This window comes from Sturnira hondurensis, unplaced genomic scaffold, assembly GCF_014824575.4.
Source record: "Sturnira hondurensis isolate 20B ecotype Veracruz unplaced genomic scaffold, ASM1482457v3 Scaffold0000867, whole genome shotgun sequence".
Lineage (NCBI taxonomy): Eukaryota > Metazoa > Chordata > Mammalia > Chiroptera > Phyllostomidae > Sturnira > Sturnira hondurensis.
The window spans coordinates 444800-464770 of NW_028073498.1; the positions used below are offsets into that span (position 1 = coordinate 444800).

At 40.7% G+C, this 19971-nt stretch overlaps 1 protein-coding gene across 8 annotated transcripts in view; it reads left to right on the forward strand.

Moving 5' to 3' along the window:
* ATG7 (autophagy related 7) overlaps window positions 1–19971 on the forward strand; it is a 289420-nt gene that overhangs the window by 27635 nt on the left and 241814 nt on the right. For all 8 annotated transcript variants that reach the window (XM_037050611.1, XM_037050601.1, XM_037050667.1 and 5 more), the window contains 4 exons: window positions 6039–6208; window positions 6696–6750; window positions 15299–15416; window positions 16821–16898. In XM_037050611.1, coding sequence (XP_036906506.1) covers window positions 6049–6208; window positions 6696–6750; window positions 15299–15416; window positions 16821–16898 — 411 coding nt within the window. In that variant the 5' untranslated portion in view covers window positions 6039–6048. The remainder of the gene's footprint in view (window positions 1–6038; window positions 6209–6695; window positions 6751–15298; window positions 15417–16820; window positions 16899–19971) is intronic.

Sequence of the window (19971 nt, forward strand, 5' to 3'; positions counted from 1 at the left end):
TTGATAATTGTGAGTTGTCATTTTATTCATATTTTTGATCATCTTCTTTTTCTTAGATAGTCCCCTTAACATTTTATATAATAAGGGCTTGGTGATGATGACCTCCTTTAACTTTACCTTATTTGGGAAGCACTTTATCTGCCCTTCCATTCTAAATGATAACATTGCTGGATAGAGTCGTCTTGGATGTAGGTCCTTGCCTTTCATGACCTTGAATACCAGCCCCTGATTGCCTGCAATGTTTCTTTTGAGAAATCAGCTGATAATCTTATAGGAACTTCTTTGTAGGTAACTGTCTCCTTTTCTCTAGATGCTTTTAAGATTCTCTCCTTATCTTTCATCTTGGGTAATGTTAACTATGATGTGCCTTGGTGTGTGCTTCCTTAGGTTCAACTTCTCTGGGACTCTCTGAGCTTCCTGGGCTTCCTGGAAGTCTATTTCCTTTGCCAGATTGGGGAAGTTTTCTTTCACTGTATTTTCAAATAAGTTTTTCATTTATTGTTCTTCCTCTTCTCCTTCTGGTACCCCTATGATTCAGATGTTGGAATGTTTAAAGTTGTCCCGGAAGTTCCTCAGCCTCTCCTCATTATTTTAAAATATATTTTATTGATTATACCATTACAGTTGTTCTATTTCCCCCTTTCAATCCCCTCCACGCGCACCATCCCTCCCCCACCATTCTCCCCCCCTTAGTTTATAACCACGTGTCTCAAGGTCTTTGGATTCTATATTTCCCCCACTATTCTCGCCCTCCCCCCTATCTATTTTCTACCTACCATCTATGCTATTTTCTGTGCCTTCTCCCCCCTTCTCCTCCTCCCACCCCCCTGTTTCTAACCCTCAATGTGTTCTTCATTTCTATGGTTCCACTCCTGATCTAGCTGTCCTCCTGGTTTGCTTTTGTTTTAGGTGTGGTTGTTAATAACTGTGTGTTTGCTGTCCTTTCACTGTTCATATTTTTCATCTTCTTTTTCTTAGATAAGTCCCTTTAGCATTTCATATAATAAGGGCTTGGTGCTGATGAACTCCTTGAACGTGACCTTATCTGAGAAGCACTTTATCTGTCCTTCCATTCTAAATGAAAGCTTTGCTGGATAGAGCAATCTTGGCTGTAGGTCTTTGGATTTCATGACTTGGAATACTTCTTTCCAGCCCCTTCTTGCCTGTAAGGTCTCTTTTGAGAAATCTGCTGACAGTCTGATGGGTACTCCTTTGTAGGTGACTGTCCCCTTATCCCTTGCTTCTTCTAGGATTCTCTCCTTCATTTTGGTCTTGGCTAATGTAATTATGATGTGCCTTGGTGTGTTCCTTCTTGGGTCCAACTTGTTTGGGACTCTCTGAGCTTCCTGGATTTCCTGGAAGTCTATTTCCTTTGCCAGACTGGGGAAGTTCTCCTTTATTATTTGTTCAAATAAGTTTTCCACTCATGGCTGTTTCTTCCCCCCTTCTGGTACCCCTATAATCCGGATGTTGGAACATTTAAAGATGTCCTGGAGGTTCCTAAGCCTCTCCTCATTTTTTTGAATTCTCATTTCTTCATTCCTTTCTGGTGGGATGTTTTGTTCTTCCTTCTGGTCCATTCCATTGATTTGAGTCCCAGTTTCCTTTCCATCACTATTGGTTTCCTGTGCATCTCCCTTCATTTCAATTAGTTTAGCCTTCATATATGTTCCTCTAATTTGTGACTATAATCAACCAGTTCTGTGAGCATCCTGATCACCAGTGTTTTGAACTGTGCATCTGAGAGGCTGGCAATCTCTTGGTCGCTTAGAGTTACTGGCTCTGGGACTTTGAGTTCTTCTTGCGCCATCTTTTGGGTTGTTCGTGCCTGTTCCATAGCAGGATCAGAGCCCTAAAATGTTCACTAGAACAGGGCAACTAAGTCGCTGGGTTGTGAGGTTGTATGTGGGGGCGGGGTCAAAGAGGGACTCTGGCGTCCCGTCTGCCGCCTGCCGTCCCATCTGCCGCCTGCCGTCCCGGCCCTCACTGGTGCCGAAGGGCAACTAAGTCGCTGGGTTGTGACGCTGTATGTGCGGGCGGGGTCAAAGAGGGACTAGGGCGTCTTGTCCGCCGCCTGCCGCCATGGCCCTCACCGGTGCAGCAGTTGCTGCCGTCAGTGGGCCCACATGTTTCGTCCCACTGTACGCAAGTGTGCCACCGCCGTCAGCCCTCGCCCCCTGGGGCCTGCGTGGTCTGTCTCACTGTGCGCGAATATGCGCCCGCGGTCTGCCCCGCACCCCAACTGGTTCCCGTCTGCCTGCGTGCCTGGGTCCGGGGCCCTGTCCTGCCCGACCCTGCTCACTGCTGGCTCCGCCCCTCTTACCGTCCCCGTTGAAGGGTTAGATGTAGTCGGACTTCCGTATAATTCAATTTTCTGTCCTTTGGTTGTGTCTTTGTTTCTCCAAACCTTTGTTGTATTCAAACTTGGTTATGGGAGAAGGCACAGTGTTTCCACCTATGCCTCCATCTTGGCGGAAGTCCTCTCCTCATTTTTTGAATTCTTATTTCTTCATTCTGTTCTGGTTGGATGTTTATTTTTTCCTTTTGTTCCAGATTGTTGATTTGAGTCCCAGTTTCCTTCCCTTCACTGTTGGTTCCCTGTATATTTTCTTTTATTTCACTTTGCATAGCCTTCACTTTTTCCTGTATTTTGCAACCATCCTGATTACCAGTGTTTTGAACTCTGTGTCTGATAGGGTGGTTATCTCTTCATTGCTTAGTTCTGTTTTTGGAGTCTTGATCTGTTCTTTCATTTGGGCCATATTTGTTTCAGTGCACCTGTTACATTGTAAGGGGTGGAGCAGCCTACCTTACTGCATTGTGGTGCTGTATGTCGGGGGAGGGTCAGAAAGGGAACAGTGCTGCTTTCTTGGCTCTCAGCTAGCTTTCAGTTACTTCCCCTGCTATCCACAAGCAAATTGGGCCCTTCTGGTGCTGATTACCAGGTGGGTAGGTTTGTGTGAGTTCTAGGACACTGTGGGTCTCGCAAATGTATTCTTCTCTGAGGCTGGGAGTTTCTCCCACCACCACAACCACCACAGGTTTTTACAACCAGAGGTTTTGAGGCTTTCTTTTTCCATCTTGGAACCTTGGGTTTGGCAGTCTGTCTTGCTTCCCAGTTGTTCCTCCCAGTTTATCTGCATGCAAATGTGGGACCACCTGGTCTTCCAGCCAATGCCTTGGGTGTGTCCTCTCCACCCTGGCTGTTCATCTTCACCCCTCCTACTGGTCTGAATGAGTGCTTCTTCTTTAACTCCTTGGTTGTCAGATTTCCATACAGTTTGATTTTCTGGCAGTTCTGGTTAGTTTTTGTTTTCAAAATCGTTGTCCTTCTTTTGGTTGTGCAAGGAGGCACAGTGTGTCTATCTATGCCTCCATCTTAGCTGAAAGTACCTTTACTTGTTTTTTTAATGTCTGAATAATCCACTGTATACGAGGTCTGTCCAGAACGTATCCAGCCATGTAATATGAAAAATAGAGACATTTATTAAAGAAGTTAGAAAATACAAGAAACATTGTACATAGGACAGTGATACCTCAGTCTTCTTCAAAGTAGGCACCTTGATACCTCACACAATTCTCCCAATCACCATCAGCTGCTCTGCCTTATTTTCCTGAACCTCATCGAGTGTCTGAAATATCTTCCTTTTTAAAGGTGATTTTAGTTCTGGAAAAGCCAGAAGTCATAGGGCATCAAATCTGGTGTGTTTGGGGGCTGAGTCACCTGGTGATTTGGTGTTTTGCCAGAAAACTCTGCACGAGATGCCATGTATGAGTGCACACTTTGTCATGATGAAGGCCCATAGCTTCAGCCTCTGAATCATCCAAATAGTTTCCATGGAATAATGTTCAAGCTTAACGCAAAATTCGATGCATATTCATTTGCTCTACTTGCTATGTCATTTTGAATGTGATAGCCATACAGTACACATGCTCACCTAACAGCATCTACTGACCTCACCGACTAGTACAGTGAAGTCATCATTGTTCATGCATGCACATTCCAGTCCATTCTCCTTGGCTGCCTTGTTACATCGATTTCACGCAGACTGTTCTCACTGTATTAAAAATGGCTGTACTTTTTCCAGACAGACCTTGTCAGACCTTGTGTGTGTGTGTGTATATATATATATATATATACATATATATATATGTGTGTGTGTGTGTGTGTGTGTGTGTGTGTATCACAGATTCTTTATCCACCTGATTTAAGTTGTTTCTATGTCTTGAGTATTTCAAATAATGTTGCTGTGAACATGGGAGTGCTTCTATCTGGCTATTGTTATCTTTACCCAAGGGTATGCTTAGAGAGAGGGAAATAGAGGGGGAGAGAGAGAGAGGGTGAGAAACATCAATGTGAGAGAGAAACATCCTTAGGTTCTCTCTCATATGTGCCCCCAATGGGGATGGAACCCACCATCTAGGCATGTGCCCTGACTGGGAATCGAACCTGTGACCTTTTGCTTTACTGGACAATGTTCCAACCAACTGAGTTACACCGGCCAGGGCAACAGCTATCTTTCGGAGTTATTTTCATTTCCTTTGGATATATTCCCAAAATGGAATTGCTGGATTATGTGGTAATTTTATTTTTAATTTTTTTAATGTCCTTTTTTCCATAGTGGCTATACCAATATACAGTCCCACAAACAATGCACAAGGGTTCCCTTTTCTCCAGATTCACTGTAGCATTTGTTATCTCTTGTATTTGATGATGATCATTCTAGTAGGCTTGAGGTGGTACCTCACTGCAGTTTTAATTTGCATTTCCCTAACGACTAGTGATGTTGAACGTTTTTTCATGTACCTGTTGGCCTTCATTTATCTTCTTTGGAGAAATGTTTATTCAGGGTCATTGCTTATTTGTTCTTTTGCTCTTGAGTTATATAAGTTCTTTATATATTTTGGATATTAACTCATCAGATATGGTTTGAAAATATTCTTTCTCATTCTATAAGTTATTTTTTTATTTTGATGATGGTTTCTTTTGCTGTGCAGAAGTTTCATATAGTTCCACTCATTCATTCATTTATTTATTTTTGCTTGTGCTTTAGGTCTCATATCCAAAATAGCATTGCAAAGACCTGTGTCAAGGATCTTTATTATTACGTTTTCTTATAGGAGTTTTATGGTTTCAGTCTTACATTTAAGTATTTAATACATTTTGAGTTCATTTTTGTGATTGGTATAAGGTGTGTGTCCAGTTTTATTCTTTTACACGTGATTATCCCAGTACCATTTATTGAAAAAAATGTCTTTTCTCCATTGAGTATTCTTGGCTCCCTTGTCAAATAGTAATTGACTGTATATGCTGAGGTTTATTTTTGGGCTCTCAATTCTGTTCCGTTGGTTTATTTTTCTCCTTTTATGCCAGTACCATACTGTTTTGATGACTTTGGCTATCTAGTATAGATTGAAATCAGGAAGTGTGGTGCCTCCTGCTTTGTTCTTCTTTCTTAAGATTTTTTAAAATTTTTTTGGCTATTTGCAGTCTTCTGTGCATCCATACAAATTTTCAGAGGGTTTTTTTCCATCTCTGTAAAAAATGCCAGTGGAATTTGATAGGGATTGTATTTGAATATATAGACCTCTTTTGGTACTATTGATATTTTAACAGTATTAATTATTCCAATCCATGAACATAGGATACTTTTCTATTTGTGTCTTCTTCAGTTTCTTTCAGTTGTTTTCAGTGGAGATTTTTACCTCCTTAAATTCATGCTAAAATTATTTTATTGTTTTTGATGCTAATGTAAATGGATCAATTCCTTGACTTCTTTTTCAGAAAATTCATTGTTGGTGTATAAAAACACTACTGATTTTTGCATATTAATTTTGTATTATGCAACTTTGCTGAATTCGTTGATTAGATCTAACCATTTTTTTGGTTGAGTCTTTAGGATTTTCTATATATAAAACCATGTTTTCTGCAAATAGAGACAGGTTTACTTACTTTTTTGTTTTAATTAAGCAATATTGTAATTGTTCATTTTTAACATGTGTGCTATTTTGTGGTGTTCTATTTTGTTTTTTTGTAGGTAATAAATAATGGCAGTAGCTACAGGAGATTCTGGACTCTACAAATTGCAGTTTGCCCCCTTTAGCAGTGCCTTGGATGTTGGATTTTGGCATGAGTTGACGCAGAAGAAGCTGAATGAGTATCGGCTAGATGAAGGTCCCAAGGACATTAAGGGTTATTACTACAATGGTAGGTGATACTAAACTCCATCTTTAATCATCTTCTGTTATCTTCTGTGCCCTCCAGTATAGGGTCAGCTTTGCTTTAACAAGAGACACCCTTGTCTTTTACAGTGAATGGTCTTCACTAATTTCTATTTTACTTCCTAACCTTTGACCCAAATTTATTTTCACTTCCTTTTCGTTTTGGAGGAAAGAAGGGGCAAAATAAAACCCTAGTTATTAATCCAAAGAATTAATGCTTATTTACTTAGTATTTCTGGGGGACATTTTGGAAATTTATTTTTTCCAATGAATTTTTTTATATATTCTTGGAAAATTTTTTAAATTCACAAAAGCTCTGTCACTTCATGCTAAGTCCCTGTTTAGTCTGGATAACCAGAAATTGGGTGGGGCACTTGGGGCTCAACAAAGAGAACAAAATTACTCAAGTGTTTTCATTATGAATGCAGCTATTAATGACTTATGATTGAAAATATGGTAATGCTTCTGTGCAGGTGATTCTGCTGGGCTGCCAACTCGCTTAACATTGGAGTTCAGTGCTTTTGACATGTGAGTATTTTTTGCCTGAAATCTATAGTGAAGAACATTGTTTGCTTTTTTTTTCAAGGAATGAGCATTCTTAACCTCCCTCATAGGTGCATCACAAGGAAACTAGGGATGCTCTTGGTGAGCAGGGTCAGCTCCTCATGATTGTTTTTACCTCTCATAACAAAGGGACAAGTGCTAGATGCTTAAGACTCTCTGATTTATTTTTCAGCAGGTAGTATCAGAGCCTACTTGGTGTTAAGTACTGTGTAGATTGATTAAGGTAATATCTCTCCTGATTTTGATTATAGTTAATATTTTGTGATTCTTAATTAGTACCTCTTGACTTATTCCTTTAGTTACTTATCCATAGGCATCAATGAATGTTTATTAGGCTACTTCTGTATAGAAGCTACTGCTACAAGGTATTATAGGGATATGCATAGAAATACGGCCTAGGCCCTCAAAGAGTTTTTTGTCTAGTTGAAGGTGATGGGGAGTTGCTGGAGAGAAGGAGGCATTTATTGACTTAATTAGCTAGGCATTTTCACATACATAATCTTTTCAGACCTGCCAGTTGTAATTTCTCTCTCTTTCAGATGAGGGAACCATATGTCAAAAGGTAAAATGCCTTGCTTAAGGTCACATGTAGCCTAATTTAGGAAGCACGCATGAAAGTTAAAATGTATTTCTGAGGTTGCAGTCTGAGTAGCTAGGGGCATTTGGTTATCATCTACAGAAATAGAGAAACCAAGAAAGGGGCTAAAGTTTAAGGTAGAGGTAAGTTTGGTTTAGAACATGTTGAGCTTGAGTTGATAGCATCCAGTAGAAATGTCCAGAAGCATTGGAGTCCAGCAGGTGGGTCAGACCAGATTGGGAGTCTCCATGAAGAAAAGATCATGAGGCTATAAGGGAGGAAGAGACTGTAGTATAAAAGAGCAACAGGCCAGCGAGATGTATGTACCTGATTTAAGGAAGGCAAGAAGATGTAGGTCTAGCAAAGGAGATCAGAGTTGTCAGAGAGGAGGAAGAACCAGAAAAGAGTTACAGAAATCAAAGAAGGAAATGTTTTCAGGATGCAAAGAGATGGTCTACAGTGTCAGAGGCAGAAAGGTCAGAGTTGAATGCAAGGGTCATTGGATTTGCGAATTAGGTCTTCTGTGGTCCTTGAAAACTCAGCTTGAAAAACTGAGTTCTATGGAGTAGGACCCTTGTTGGGGGGCCTATAAAACAGTTGAGAGTTGAAGACTCAGAAGCTTCAGTGAGGGCAACATTTTCTGCTCTCTTGTGCCTTACTTAGCACTGCCAGGTTGAGGGATTTGGGGGAGGCATAGAGGTTTTTCTCTGCAAGTCTGCTTGGTTTTTGAAAATGACAGTAATCAAGGTTGGACGATTTCAAATAAAGTGTCCCTAGAAAATTTTTTTTTAATTTCTCCAGAAGTCAACCCATTTTATTCCTTTATCTGAATCAAATTGGAAAATTAAATTTCTTAACATAGATGCAAAACAGTGTTAGTCTCTATGTCTTAAAAGGTTAAGTGTTAGGTCATAATAAATTCCTGTGATTCTTTGTCAAAACAAATTAAATCCTAGTAATTCCTCCCTTGTTTTGATAAAGACTAACTTAATTTTGGAGCAATTGCAAGATAATGAGGGAAATACAGACAGTGTACAAGCAATAAATTATCTGAAGATGGTAAAGTGGGGAAAATCAGCAGTGTAGTTTTCATGTAGTCTAGAGAGTCTAACTTTCATTATAACCTCATTCTGATCCTTGACTGGAGGTTATTTTTAAAAGATATTAATAGTTTTGTTCTTTAGCCAATAACAACAGTAGTACAGCTAGTTGAGATGTTACCGGTGTGGGGGGCTGTGCTGGGGAGCATTTTGTAAGCATCACTATATTTGATCCTCATCACGTTCTGATGAACTAGGTGTCATTATCTATTTTAGAGTGTTGGATCTGGGACACAGAGAGATAAAACAATCCATGCAAAGGTGAGCTATGTGAACCCAGGATTTGAGCTCAGGTTTGCCTGGCTCTAAAACCAGAGCCAATCTGTGATGATCTTAGAGTTTAATTCCCAGACAGTGATCTGGATTCCCTCACTAAAAAATAATAATAATAAATAATAGTTTTGTTCTTTGGGACAAAGGACAAAATCAGTTCATAGAGGTTAGGCTTGATCTTAATTACAAAATCCAAGTATCTTAAACTTTAGTGATCTAGAAATTTTAGTTGAAGGAGGTAAGAAAATTTGTGATCCTACAGCTATGACTTTCACACAAATTGCTTGTTTTTTTCTGGTCATATTTTTAATAAAGATTTTGTGTGTTTATTTTTAGAGAGAGGGGAAGGAAGGGAAAAAGAAAGGGGGAGAAACACTAATGTATGGTTGCCTCTTGCACGGCTCCTACTAGGGACCTGGCCCGCAACCCAGTCTTGTGCCCTGACTGGGAATCAAACTGGTGACCCTTTGGTTCGCAGGCCAGCACTCCATCCACTGAGCCACACCAGCCAGGGTTCTGGTCGTATTTTTTCATCCAGCTACTGCATACTCACAATATGTGAGGCTCCCTGGTAGACACTGGGGGAGATGAGCAAGAATAATATGTGGTCCCTAGTGTTATGAAAGTGGCCCTGGATTTGAAGTTTGAAGATGTAGTATCTATAGCTGACTAACCAAGTTACCCAGAATAAGTCCTTTTAGCTTTTTAACTTCAGTTTCCTCATCTCTAACTTTCAGCTTTTAATGTTCCTTCTAGTTTTAAGTTTGTGATTTTCTGAGTCCCTCTTTTTTAGGATGGTTGGTGCTATAATCTGAATGTTTGTGTATCCTAAAATTCATATGTTGAAAAACTCAATGCCCAAGGTTATAGCTTGAGGTGGTAGGGCTGTTGGGAGGTGATTATATCATGAGGGCAGAACTTTTATAAGGGATTAGTGCCCTTATAAAAGAGGCCTCAGAGGGCTAGCTCCCTCCTTCTGCCATGTGAAGACTCAGTAAGAGGTGAACAATCTTTGACTGGAAGAGGGCCTTTACCAGAACCCAGCCATGCTGGCATCTTGACTTTGGACTTTCAGCCTCTAGAACCGTGAGAAATAGAATTCTGTTTTTTATAAGCCATCCATTTTGAGGTATTTTGTTATAGCAGCCAGAACAAACTAAGTTCAGAAGTTTATTATTGTTATACTTTCTCTATTTTTATTACTGTTTCTCTGCATAGGTTTGTAGGAAAATATTTATGAATTTACTCATGAAACCCTGACTGTTTCTTATCTGAAGGATGTGGCAGTGTTAGGAATACAAAGACTTATGAAACATGGAGCTCTGGATGGGCCCTGGATAGAGTAGAAGACAAATATTTGCATTATAATACACTCTGTGCTGTAATAAATATGGAGGAGTGATAGTTATTTCAGAAGCATTTATTAATGGTTTCCTCTGTATCTTGGCAGTACAACAGAATGTACCAGGCACTGGGCATACAGAAAGGAATAAGGTAGAGTTGAAGAGCTACCAGTTTTAGTTCTCACTTATAGATGCCTTGAATATCTCAGCTTTGCATGGCATCAGATAAATTCCTTTTACTCTGCGTCCCTGGAAGCCTTGTGGATCTTTGCCAGAAGGTAGCAAAACAGGATCCTGTTCTCCACATTATACTAGGTGAATGGTAAGTCAAGTACTAGTTTAGCAGGTGCCAACTATCTTAGGGTAAGGTGTACTGCTGAACTAGGCCTCAAAATGTAATGGCTCAGAGATAAAGAAGTTCATTTCTTGTTCATTTCTTGTCTGCATAGTCCAGGGCAGTGGTCCAGTCTTCTATCCTCTTATGGCTCAGTCATACTGAGGGGGTGCTTGCCTTTATGTGATGCTTAAGACTCATTTGTCACTTTCAGGTAAAAACAGATAGGGAAAGAGAGCAGGGTGAAAAGAGGTGGAAGAAACATACCCAGTCTCTTAAAGACTCTAGCTGGGCAGGGACATGCATCGCTCCACTCAGATTCTGCTGGGGAGAGCACAGTGTCTCAACTACCATATTTTGCCATATATAATGTGTACCCATGGTTTTGTGTGTATTATACATGGGATTATTATATCCATGGCATATAATCATTAGACACATGTGTAATGTGCATCCCTATTTTTCCCTCAGAAATTTGGGCAAAAAAGTGTGCATTATACATGACAAATACAGTATCTTGCAAGGAAGCCTGGGAAACGTGGTGCCCAGCTACCAGCATCTTGTATGTATTCTGTTACTGTGTGCAAAGAGAATAGATTTTGGTGGCCAATTTCTGTATAAACATGAAGCTGGTTTTTAAAAAAAGTTTTTCTTTCCCGGGGCCTCTTTCCCTTGAGGAACATTTATTTTTTTTTTAGTCATAAGAAATATTTTTATTTTCTAAGCCTCAAGTTGGATTTAGTTAGAGAAAAGGAAGACCTAACACTTGCCCTCAAGTAACTTAAAAAGTAGCCAAGGTATTAAGACTCATATGCAAATTATCTGTGTGGGGCACAGGCTATCTCTTATTCTCTGCTATCTCGCTATATCTAGCACAGATCTGACATGTACTAGCTACACAAATAATTGTTTCATTTAATTACAAGCAGTGTAAGTGTAGTGTACGGTTGTCAAATGGGATATGGTGTGGTTGATAGAAAGATCCTAATGGACTCTGTTAGAAGATGTTATAGTGAGGAACTCATATTATTATGGAAAGCAGCAGATAATGCGGCATGCTCCCAGACTGTGTATGACTTCCCAGTTTCCCAGAGTTCCCTGTGGCAATGCAAAGCTGTGGAGTAAGATTCCTGCAGGTGTGAAAAGTAACCTCTGCCCTTCTGGGGTATTTATTCTGTCCTGGCCACCTTCACTGCCTGTCTATTCCAGAGGCTCTGACCATATGGCTGTCTTTGGCCACGTGCAGATAACAGGTGCAAAACAGTCTTACTAGTTTCTTGAGTAATCACTGGGAGACCAACTGGGCAATCACTGGGAGTGAAGGCAAATTTTCAGAGATAAAAGGCCTGAGCTCAGGCCTTTATGACATCCATTTTTTTTGCACATTCACTATTTTTTCTTTTTTTATATATATATTTTATTGATTATACCATTACAGTTGTTCTATTCCCCCCCTTCATTCCCCTCCACCTGCACACTCCCTCCCCCACCATTCTCCCCCCCTTAGTTTATAACCACATGTCTCAAGTTCTTTAGATTCTATATTTCCCCCACTATTCTTGCCCTCCCCCTATCTATTTTCTACCTACCATCTATGCTATTTTCTGTGCCTTCTCCCCCCTTCTCCTCCTCCCACCCCCCTGTTTCTAACCCTCAATGTGTTCTTCATTTCTATGGTTCCACTCCTGATCTAGCTGTCCTCCTGGTTTGCTTTTGTTTTAGGTGTGGTTGTTAATAACTGTGAGTTTGCTGTCCTTTCACTGTTCATATTTTTCATCTTCTTTTTCTTAAATAAGTCCCTTTAGCATTTCATATAATAAGGGCTTGGTGATGATGAACTCCTTGAACTTGACCTTATCTGAGAAGCACTTTATCTGTCCTTCCATTCTAAATGAAAGTTTTGCTGGATAAAGCAATCTTGGCTGTAGGTCTTTGGATTTCATGACTTGGAATACTTCTTTCCAGCCCCTTCTTGCCTGTAAGGTCTCTTTTGAGAAATCCGCTGACAGTCTGATGGGTACTCCTTTGTAGGTGACTGTCCCCTTATCCCTTGCTGCTTCTAGGATTCTCTCCTTCATTTTAGTCTTGGCTAATGTAATTATGATGTGCCTTGGTGTGTTCCTTCTTGGGTCCAACTTCTTTGGGACTCTCTGAGCTTCCTGGATTTCCTGGAAGTCTATTTCCTTTGCCAGACTGGGGAAGTTCTCCTTTATTATTTGTTCAAATAAGTTTTCCACTCGTGGCTGTTTCTTTCCCCCTTCTGGTACCCCTATAATCCGGATGTTGGAACGTTTAAAGATGTCCTGGAGGTTCCTAAGCCTCTCCTCATTTTTTTGAATTCTCATTTTTTTGAATTCTCATTTCTTCATTCCTTTCTGGTGGGATGTTTTGTTCTTCCTTCTGGTCCATTCCATTGATTTGAGTCCCAGTTTCCTTTCCATCACTATTGGTTTCCTGTGCATCTCCCTTCATTTCAGTTAGTTTAGCCTTCATATGTTCCTGTAATTTGTGACTTTGTTCCTCTCATTTGTGACTATAATCTACCAGTTCTGTGAGCATCCTGATAAATAGTGTCCTGAATTGTGCTTCTGAGAGGCTGGCAATTTCTCGGTCGCTTAGAGTTATTGGCTCTGGGACTTTGAGTTCTTCTTGCGCCATCTTTTGGGCTGTTCGTGCCTGTTCCATAGCAGGATCAGAGCCCTAAAATGTTCACTAGAACAGGGCAACTAAGTCGCTGGGTTGTGACGTTGTATGTGGGGGCGGGGTCAAAGAGAGACAATGGCTTCCTGTCTGCCGCCTGCTGCTGCGGCCCCCCGCGCCTCAGCCACCACCGTCACCAGACCCACGCGTTTGGTTCCACTGCATGCGAGTGTGCCACCGCCGTCAGCCCTCCACCACTGGGTTCGCCCCCTGGTGCCTGCGTGGTCCGTCTCACTGTGCGCGAATGTGCGACCGCAGTCAGTCTGCCCCACACCCCGACTGGTTCCGGGCTGCCTGCACGCCTAGGTCAGGGAATCTGTCCTGCCTGACCCAGCTCCGCTGCTGGCTCCGCCTCTCTTACCGTCCCCGTTGAACGGTTCGTAGTTGTCGGACTTCCGTATAATTCTGTTTTCTGGTCTTTGGGTGTGTCCTAGTTCTCCAGACCTTCGTTGTGTTCAAACTTGGTTGTGGGAGAAGGCAGTGTTTCCACCTATGCCTCCATCTTGGCGGAAGTCCCATTATGACTTTTTAAATTTGTTTCCCTGGTCATCTCTCCCAGTGGTTCTTTAATCATGAAAATTTCTTCTCCTTTGAAACTGCCTCTTGTCCTCATGAGTGCTGGTGTGTCAGTTGCTCGAATTTTCGTAATTGGTCTCTTCCACTCCCAGAGCAGGGATTTGGCATGGCTTTCACATGTCTAGGACCTCTGGAGATTGAGGAGTGAGGGTACTTTTCTCCTTTTGTACTTGTGTCTAAGTTAGATCTTAGCCTCCTTCCTTTTGTTTCAGCATCCTGTTCCAGCAGTAATTTCATAAGGCTGTCTGAATATGGAAAGCCTAGTCTACCAACTGCTCCACTTCCTTCTTCTGCCCTCTAGGCTTAATTGCCTTTCTGTAATAACATTTTCTCTTGGAGACTATCTTTGATGACCTTGCTTCACTTAGGTGAAAATATTTTTATGTTGGAGTAGTGTGGTGACAAACAACCTAGGTTTGCTGCTGAGTTACCAGCTCCCAAAGGAAGGCTCTGGCCATTGGAAGTTACTTCACTCCTGAGACTTGGCATTTGATTGAGCCTTACAGTCAGAATTTGGCAGAATCTTTGTCATTCATTGCACCCCTTAATGCCTGTTCTAGGCTTAGATCTTTTCTTGAAACTCCCCACACCAAATTTTATGCAGAGTTTCAATGGAGAGACACTATGTCTTTTAAACACAGCTACCATCAGTGCAATAAATAAAAATTCATTCTTTACATGGTAGTTAAGTGACAACAATATTTGGCTGCTAATGAAATGACTATTTTAATTTAACACCTGTAACCACTGAAACATAGTTAATCATTTTAGAGAAAAGACTAGATTTCTCCACATCTGAGTTTGTGTTCAGAATCAATTTGTCTTTCCCTCTCCTTACCTGATGGATTGGCAGGTAGCACAGGTGTAACACATTTTGTCTCATAACTCAGACACCCCCTGGGGTTTGCTGAGCAGCTCTGTGCTGAGCCTGTTTGGGCTGGGCTCGGTTGTGGGACAAGTTTGCTGCCCTCAAGGAACTTACTGTTCTTCGTCTGGGTGCATATGAGCATCTATCCTGAAAACACTCTAAAATGTTACATTCAGTTTTAGATATAAGTCATTATCAGAGATAATGGGAGGTGGCTTCCTGGAAGAGAAAGGTTTGGAATAGGGTCCTGAAGCCTGGTGAGGAGCGGGTAGCACACCACTTTGGAATTAACTAATTCTGACTTTAGATTCCAGCTCTGCTTGTTCTTATATGACCTTAGGCAAGTTACTTAAACCTTTAAATGGGAGAATAAGCTATTAGGATAACCAAACCTTGTACAGTTCTTGGTACAGTAGAAGCTTAATAAATAATGTTTCCCTTTAGGTTAAAGATGAGAAAAAAGAAAAAAATAGAGAAAGAACTTACATTTGGGAGGCAGTGGAAGAGCAGCATGCTGAGAGGTTGGGGGAGGGGACTCCAAAGGCTTTTGGGAGATGTAGTGTCTGTTTTTATTTTTTAAGCAATGTTATTTATCTTTTTCCAAAGAAATGTGCACTGGATCTTCTATTTATCCCTCAAGAGTGTTGTCCTCTGACTGTCACTGTTGAGCTGGTTTGCCTGTCACTCCTCGGCTCTCTGGGTCCCAGCTGTGTCTGCTTAACCATGTTTCTCTCGTACCAGGAGTGCTCCCACCCCAGCCCACTGCTGCCCCGCTGTTGGAACGCTACATAACACCAACACACTCGAGGCTTTCAAGGCTGCAGATAAGAAGCTACTTTTGGAACAAGCAGCAAACGAGGTTAGCTGGGAAAGCATAATGTATTCATTGTATTTTCCATGGTCCCACAGCATGGTGTTCCTGATCAGGTACAGACATCTGTGTGTCACAGAAACTAGTATATAGTTGGTACTCATGTTGGCTTCTGGTTGGTGGGCAGGTCAGGGAGAAGACACTGAGACTCTCACCTGGGTTTAGGCCAGAATATGGGGAAGTTTGTGGAAATTGGAGATCAGCTTTGTTACTGATCTCCAATTATAACAGCTTTTTTGAAACAGCTTGACCTCTGCCTAAGAGTTCTGTTTCTATGTTTGAATGTATTTGAGTTCTCTGTTCTTTGTGCCCTTGGAAGAGGCTTTCCAATCCTAAGCACCGTAGTCTTGTCGGGGTGATTGTGTAGTCTCTCCGGCATCTTCAAGTCTAGATCTAGACTCCTCTGTCTGGTTTGCAAGGCCCCTCGTAGCCTGGCCTCTGTGCCCTTTTTGCCCCGTCACTCCTGCCTTCACCTTCTCTGACTGGGTCACCGTAAATCACTTCTCCTTCCTTTCTTCACCTACTTTTTTTCCTCCTCTTTCCTCAGGACATGTTCTCTCTGCATGGAATGTCTTTCCTTTCCTTTTTCACATCTGAGTTAGTGTGAGGACTTGAAATGGGGGGAAAATTTATTCCAATCCCCTCTAACCCATTTAATGAAATGGACTTCACACTTGTCTTAAAAACAGAAGAGTCTTATTTATGTGGGTGCCATGGTCAGGGAAGGCAGTTTCCCACCTTTGGTCTTGAAGAAGGTGTCCCTTATGTCCCTCATGATGGATAGAGCACATGACTGTAGTGATGATGGTTGTTTTCCTTGGCCTGCCATTTAACTGCTTCTGGGCTCCTGCTTTGGCTGCATATTTAAAAGGCCATCTCCAGAGTTGGGTCAGGTCTTAATCCATCATGGAAAAAGCAGTTTGCTCCCCACAGGAATCCTCACTCCTTGCCTGGGGCTCAGCTTATCAGAAGTGAGGGCCTGCCTTCTCCTTAAGTGGTCTAGCTACTCCACAATTATTATTTCAATTGCAGGGACTTCTCTTTGCTTATTTCCTTCATCCACCTATTTGTGACTAGGAAACAAATAAATATTTGTTGAAGGAAAAAAATGAAGGCATGAAAATGGTCTAGTTGCCGCCTCTGATGCCGAGTTCCACTGAGAAAGGCCTCTGGGTTCTCTCACTTTCCTCAGCCCAATAGGAGGGTGTGGCTGGTGGAAAGGAGTGGAAAGTGGGCAGAGTGAGATAATGACCCACTTCATTGCCTGGGATAAGTGATGCCGGGCCTATAGGAAAGAGAGGTTTGGTGCTGTATAATTTCAGGCCTCACTTGAGTGTGAGAAGCTTGGAGATGCCTGATAACCCACCTTGACATTTTCTTTTCTTCTGGCAGATATGGGAATCCATAAAATCAGGCGCTGCTCTCGAAAACCCCATCCTCCTCAACAAATTCCTTCTTTTGACATTTGCAGTAAGTAAATAGACTCGGTGTCACACCAAGATTGCTCAAATGCCTCAGCCAAGCCCAGTGTGCCAGTAGAACAGTCTGCTCTCTCCTCCTTGAAGCTTTTACCTTGTGTCATTCAAGTCATGGCTATTAAATAAACATTCATTTCGCGTTAGTAGCCCAATAGCACTGGCCTTTATTACCAGTGAAAAGTAATTTATTCCAACTTATCATACTGGTAGAGTCATAGTACTGTTCATAATTGCATGTCTTATATATATATGTTATATATATAGCACATTATCAAACTCCTGTCATTTAGGACACAGTAGAGTCTGATTCAGGGAGTAGGGGTTTGGTGTTGCTAATTACTTTGTTAAATACAGTCCCATCGACATTAGAAAAGGTGGTATCTCAGGGACCTCGGCCATTCCCCAGCAGCTCTGCATTAGAGGAGATGGCACTACATTGCTTGTCCACAATATTGCATTGTTGTTGTTTTTCGAAGAACGGAAATGTTTAATATAAGTGAGATCTAATTATAATGAACATTGAGGTTAGCTTTGAAGAGGAAAAGAAATCACATTAAGGTAACATCTGGTACCTAGGGAAGTGAGGGAAAGAAACTGGTCTCAGTGAGGGTAAGGATGGGGTAAGTGCTGAGGGTTGGTTGTAGAGATACCAGCTACATGTACGCACAGATGCATATATTATATGCATATATGCACAGATATACCTTGGAAATATTGCAGGTTTGCTTCTACAATAAACGAGTCATAGTCCTTTTGCTGGTAAAAAGACTTCAATTTGTAAAAATACAACGTCTATGAAGCACAATGAAGCAAAGCTCAATAAAATGCTGTATGTTTTATATGTATGCATATCTGTATATATCTACATATAAAACTAATTCTTCCTCTAGAATAAAGCATGACTATATATTCTGTCAAGTGTACATTCTATAGACTCCGATATGGCTAGATTGTTTCTAATACTATTGAAAAAATTGCTGCAGTGAATAACATTGGCCATACTGATTTTTTCCCCCTGTTCATTTTATTCCTTTAGAATAAGTTCTTTGGAGGGGACACATAAACATATTGATATTGGTATATTCTTATTGTATGTTGTTTCACTACAACTTCATCAGCTTTGAGTGTTAATTCTCTTTCTCACATTCTTCTTTTGTTTGTATTTATTTATTTATTTATTTATTTATTTTTGCCATGTTATAGGTCTTGCTTTTCTCCCTCCCCCACAAATGAATCTTCCATTTCTTCTGAGTGCAGCCTCTCTGATTTACTGAGGGAATGATAAGAATCAAACCACAGGGTGGCTATCTAAAAGGAGCACATTTCTAACAGGATAGAAAATAGATATAGAGGTAGATATATGCACATACTGTTTGTTGTGTAATACTGGAGGTACATAAAAATTTTAAATTCTTCATGGGATTACTAGGTACAATTTGGCATTGATAATATGCCTGTAAACTGAGTAATTTTGTAGGTTTGCTACTAGAATAGATATAAATAGCGCTGGTTTAAGATTTCTGGTTTCGTTACTCTAACATCAATACATTTTCTATACCAAGAATTCTGCTTAGTGGAATCTAATTGACAATTTGAGCCTGAAGAGAAAAAAATAATGTTAACTCTTAAGGTTTTAAGGCAGTTCCCCAGAGTCAGTATGTGTGTTGGCCTGTTGCCCTTTTACTGAGCATTCTTAACCTGCCTTTGAAAGTCTTTCTTTTAAAATCTTCAGGCACAAAGGGCTTTATGCTTAATACAATCAAGGCCTTTTGTATCCCGAAAAGAATCTTAAGAAATTCAAACCTTTAGACTTTTGAGAATCACCTGATAAAGCTTCTTAGAAATTGTGAAGTCCTTCATCTTGAATTGTTTAACCTTTTACTAAGGATCAGTTATGACAAATCATTTGAGTATAAAAAAGAGAGAATAATCTCCAGAGTTATTTTTGCTTTTCTTCTGCTGTTTTTAAGACTCTTCAAAGGAAGAGGCCCTTCATTCATTTCAGTTTCACAGTTTGTTTTGCTATTGTCAAGAGAATTTATCCCTAGTTGGTCAATTTCTGGCAAAATTAAAGAGTGCAGAAAGTGTAGTGTATTTTTGCGGGAGGGTGTGAAAATGTTCTAGAATTGGTGGTAATGGTAGTACAATCTTGTTAGTAGCCTAACTAAACCACTCAATTATATACTTTATCATTGTAAATTTTATGGTGTGTGAATTAAATCTCAATAAAAAAAGCTAGGAGCAACCATCACTCTTAATTTGTAGCAAGATTCAAGAATAAATATGAATTAACCAAATAAACTGCATTGTGGTCAGTGGTAACAGACTGTCAGGTAAGCTGTCAAATAGCTGGATAACTGGGATCCTACATGAGGGACTTAGGCCACAAACGCTGCAAAAGTTCATAGGCAAGAGCATTCAGCCTGAGTGGAAACAGTGTCTTGGGCAGTTTCACAGTCCTTTCTCCTGCTTCGTGTGCCCTAGTGGGGGAACAGTCCTGCTCTAGAAGCTATAATCTCTTCTATTATCAAAGTCCCTTAGTTCTTAGAACCTCTTCTGTGACACATGTAGTACTCACTGTATCTCTGCTTCCTCCAGAAAGTGATCTGCCCAAGAGCTGGGACTGGGTTTTATTCACCTGCTTATTGTCAGTGTGTAATGTTTTGCCTTGTACACAGCAAGTACTTCATAGCTGTTGACTTGAATTTCACCAATAAAGTATTTATTTTATTTTTTTTGTTTTTGTTTTGTTATTTTTTTTACTCGTTTTAAAAATTGTTGTTCAAGTACAGTTGTCTCCATTTTCCTGCTACCACTTTCCCCCACCCACCCCCTCTTCCCTCCTCCCACCCTCAGTCCTTCCCCACTTTGGCTTTGTCCATGGGTCCTTTATACATGCTCCTTGATCACCCTTCCTCTTTTTCCAGTTACCCACTTTCGCCTTCCCCTTGGTTACTATTGTCAGTTTGTTCTTTATTTAAGTGTCTCTGGTTATATTTTGCTTGCTTGCTTATTTTGTTAATAAGGCATTTCTGAAAGCAACATTATCTCAGCACATGTAGATT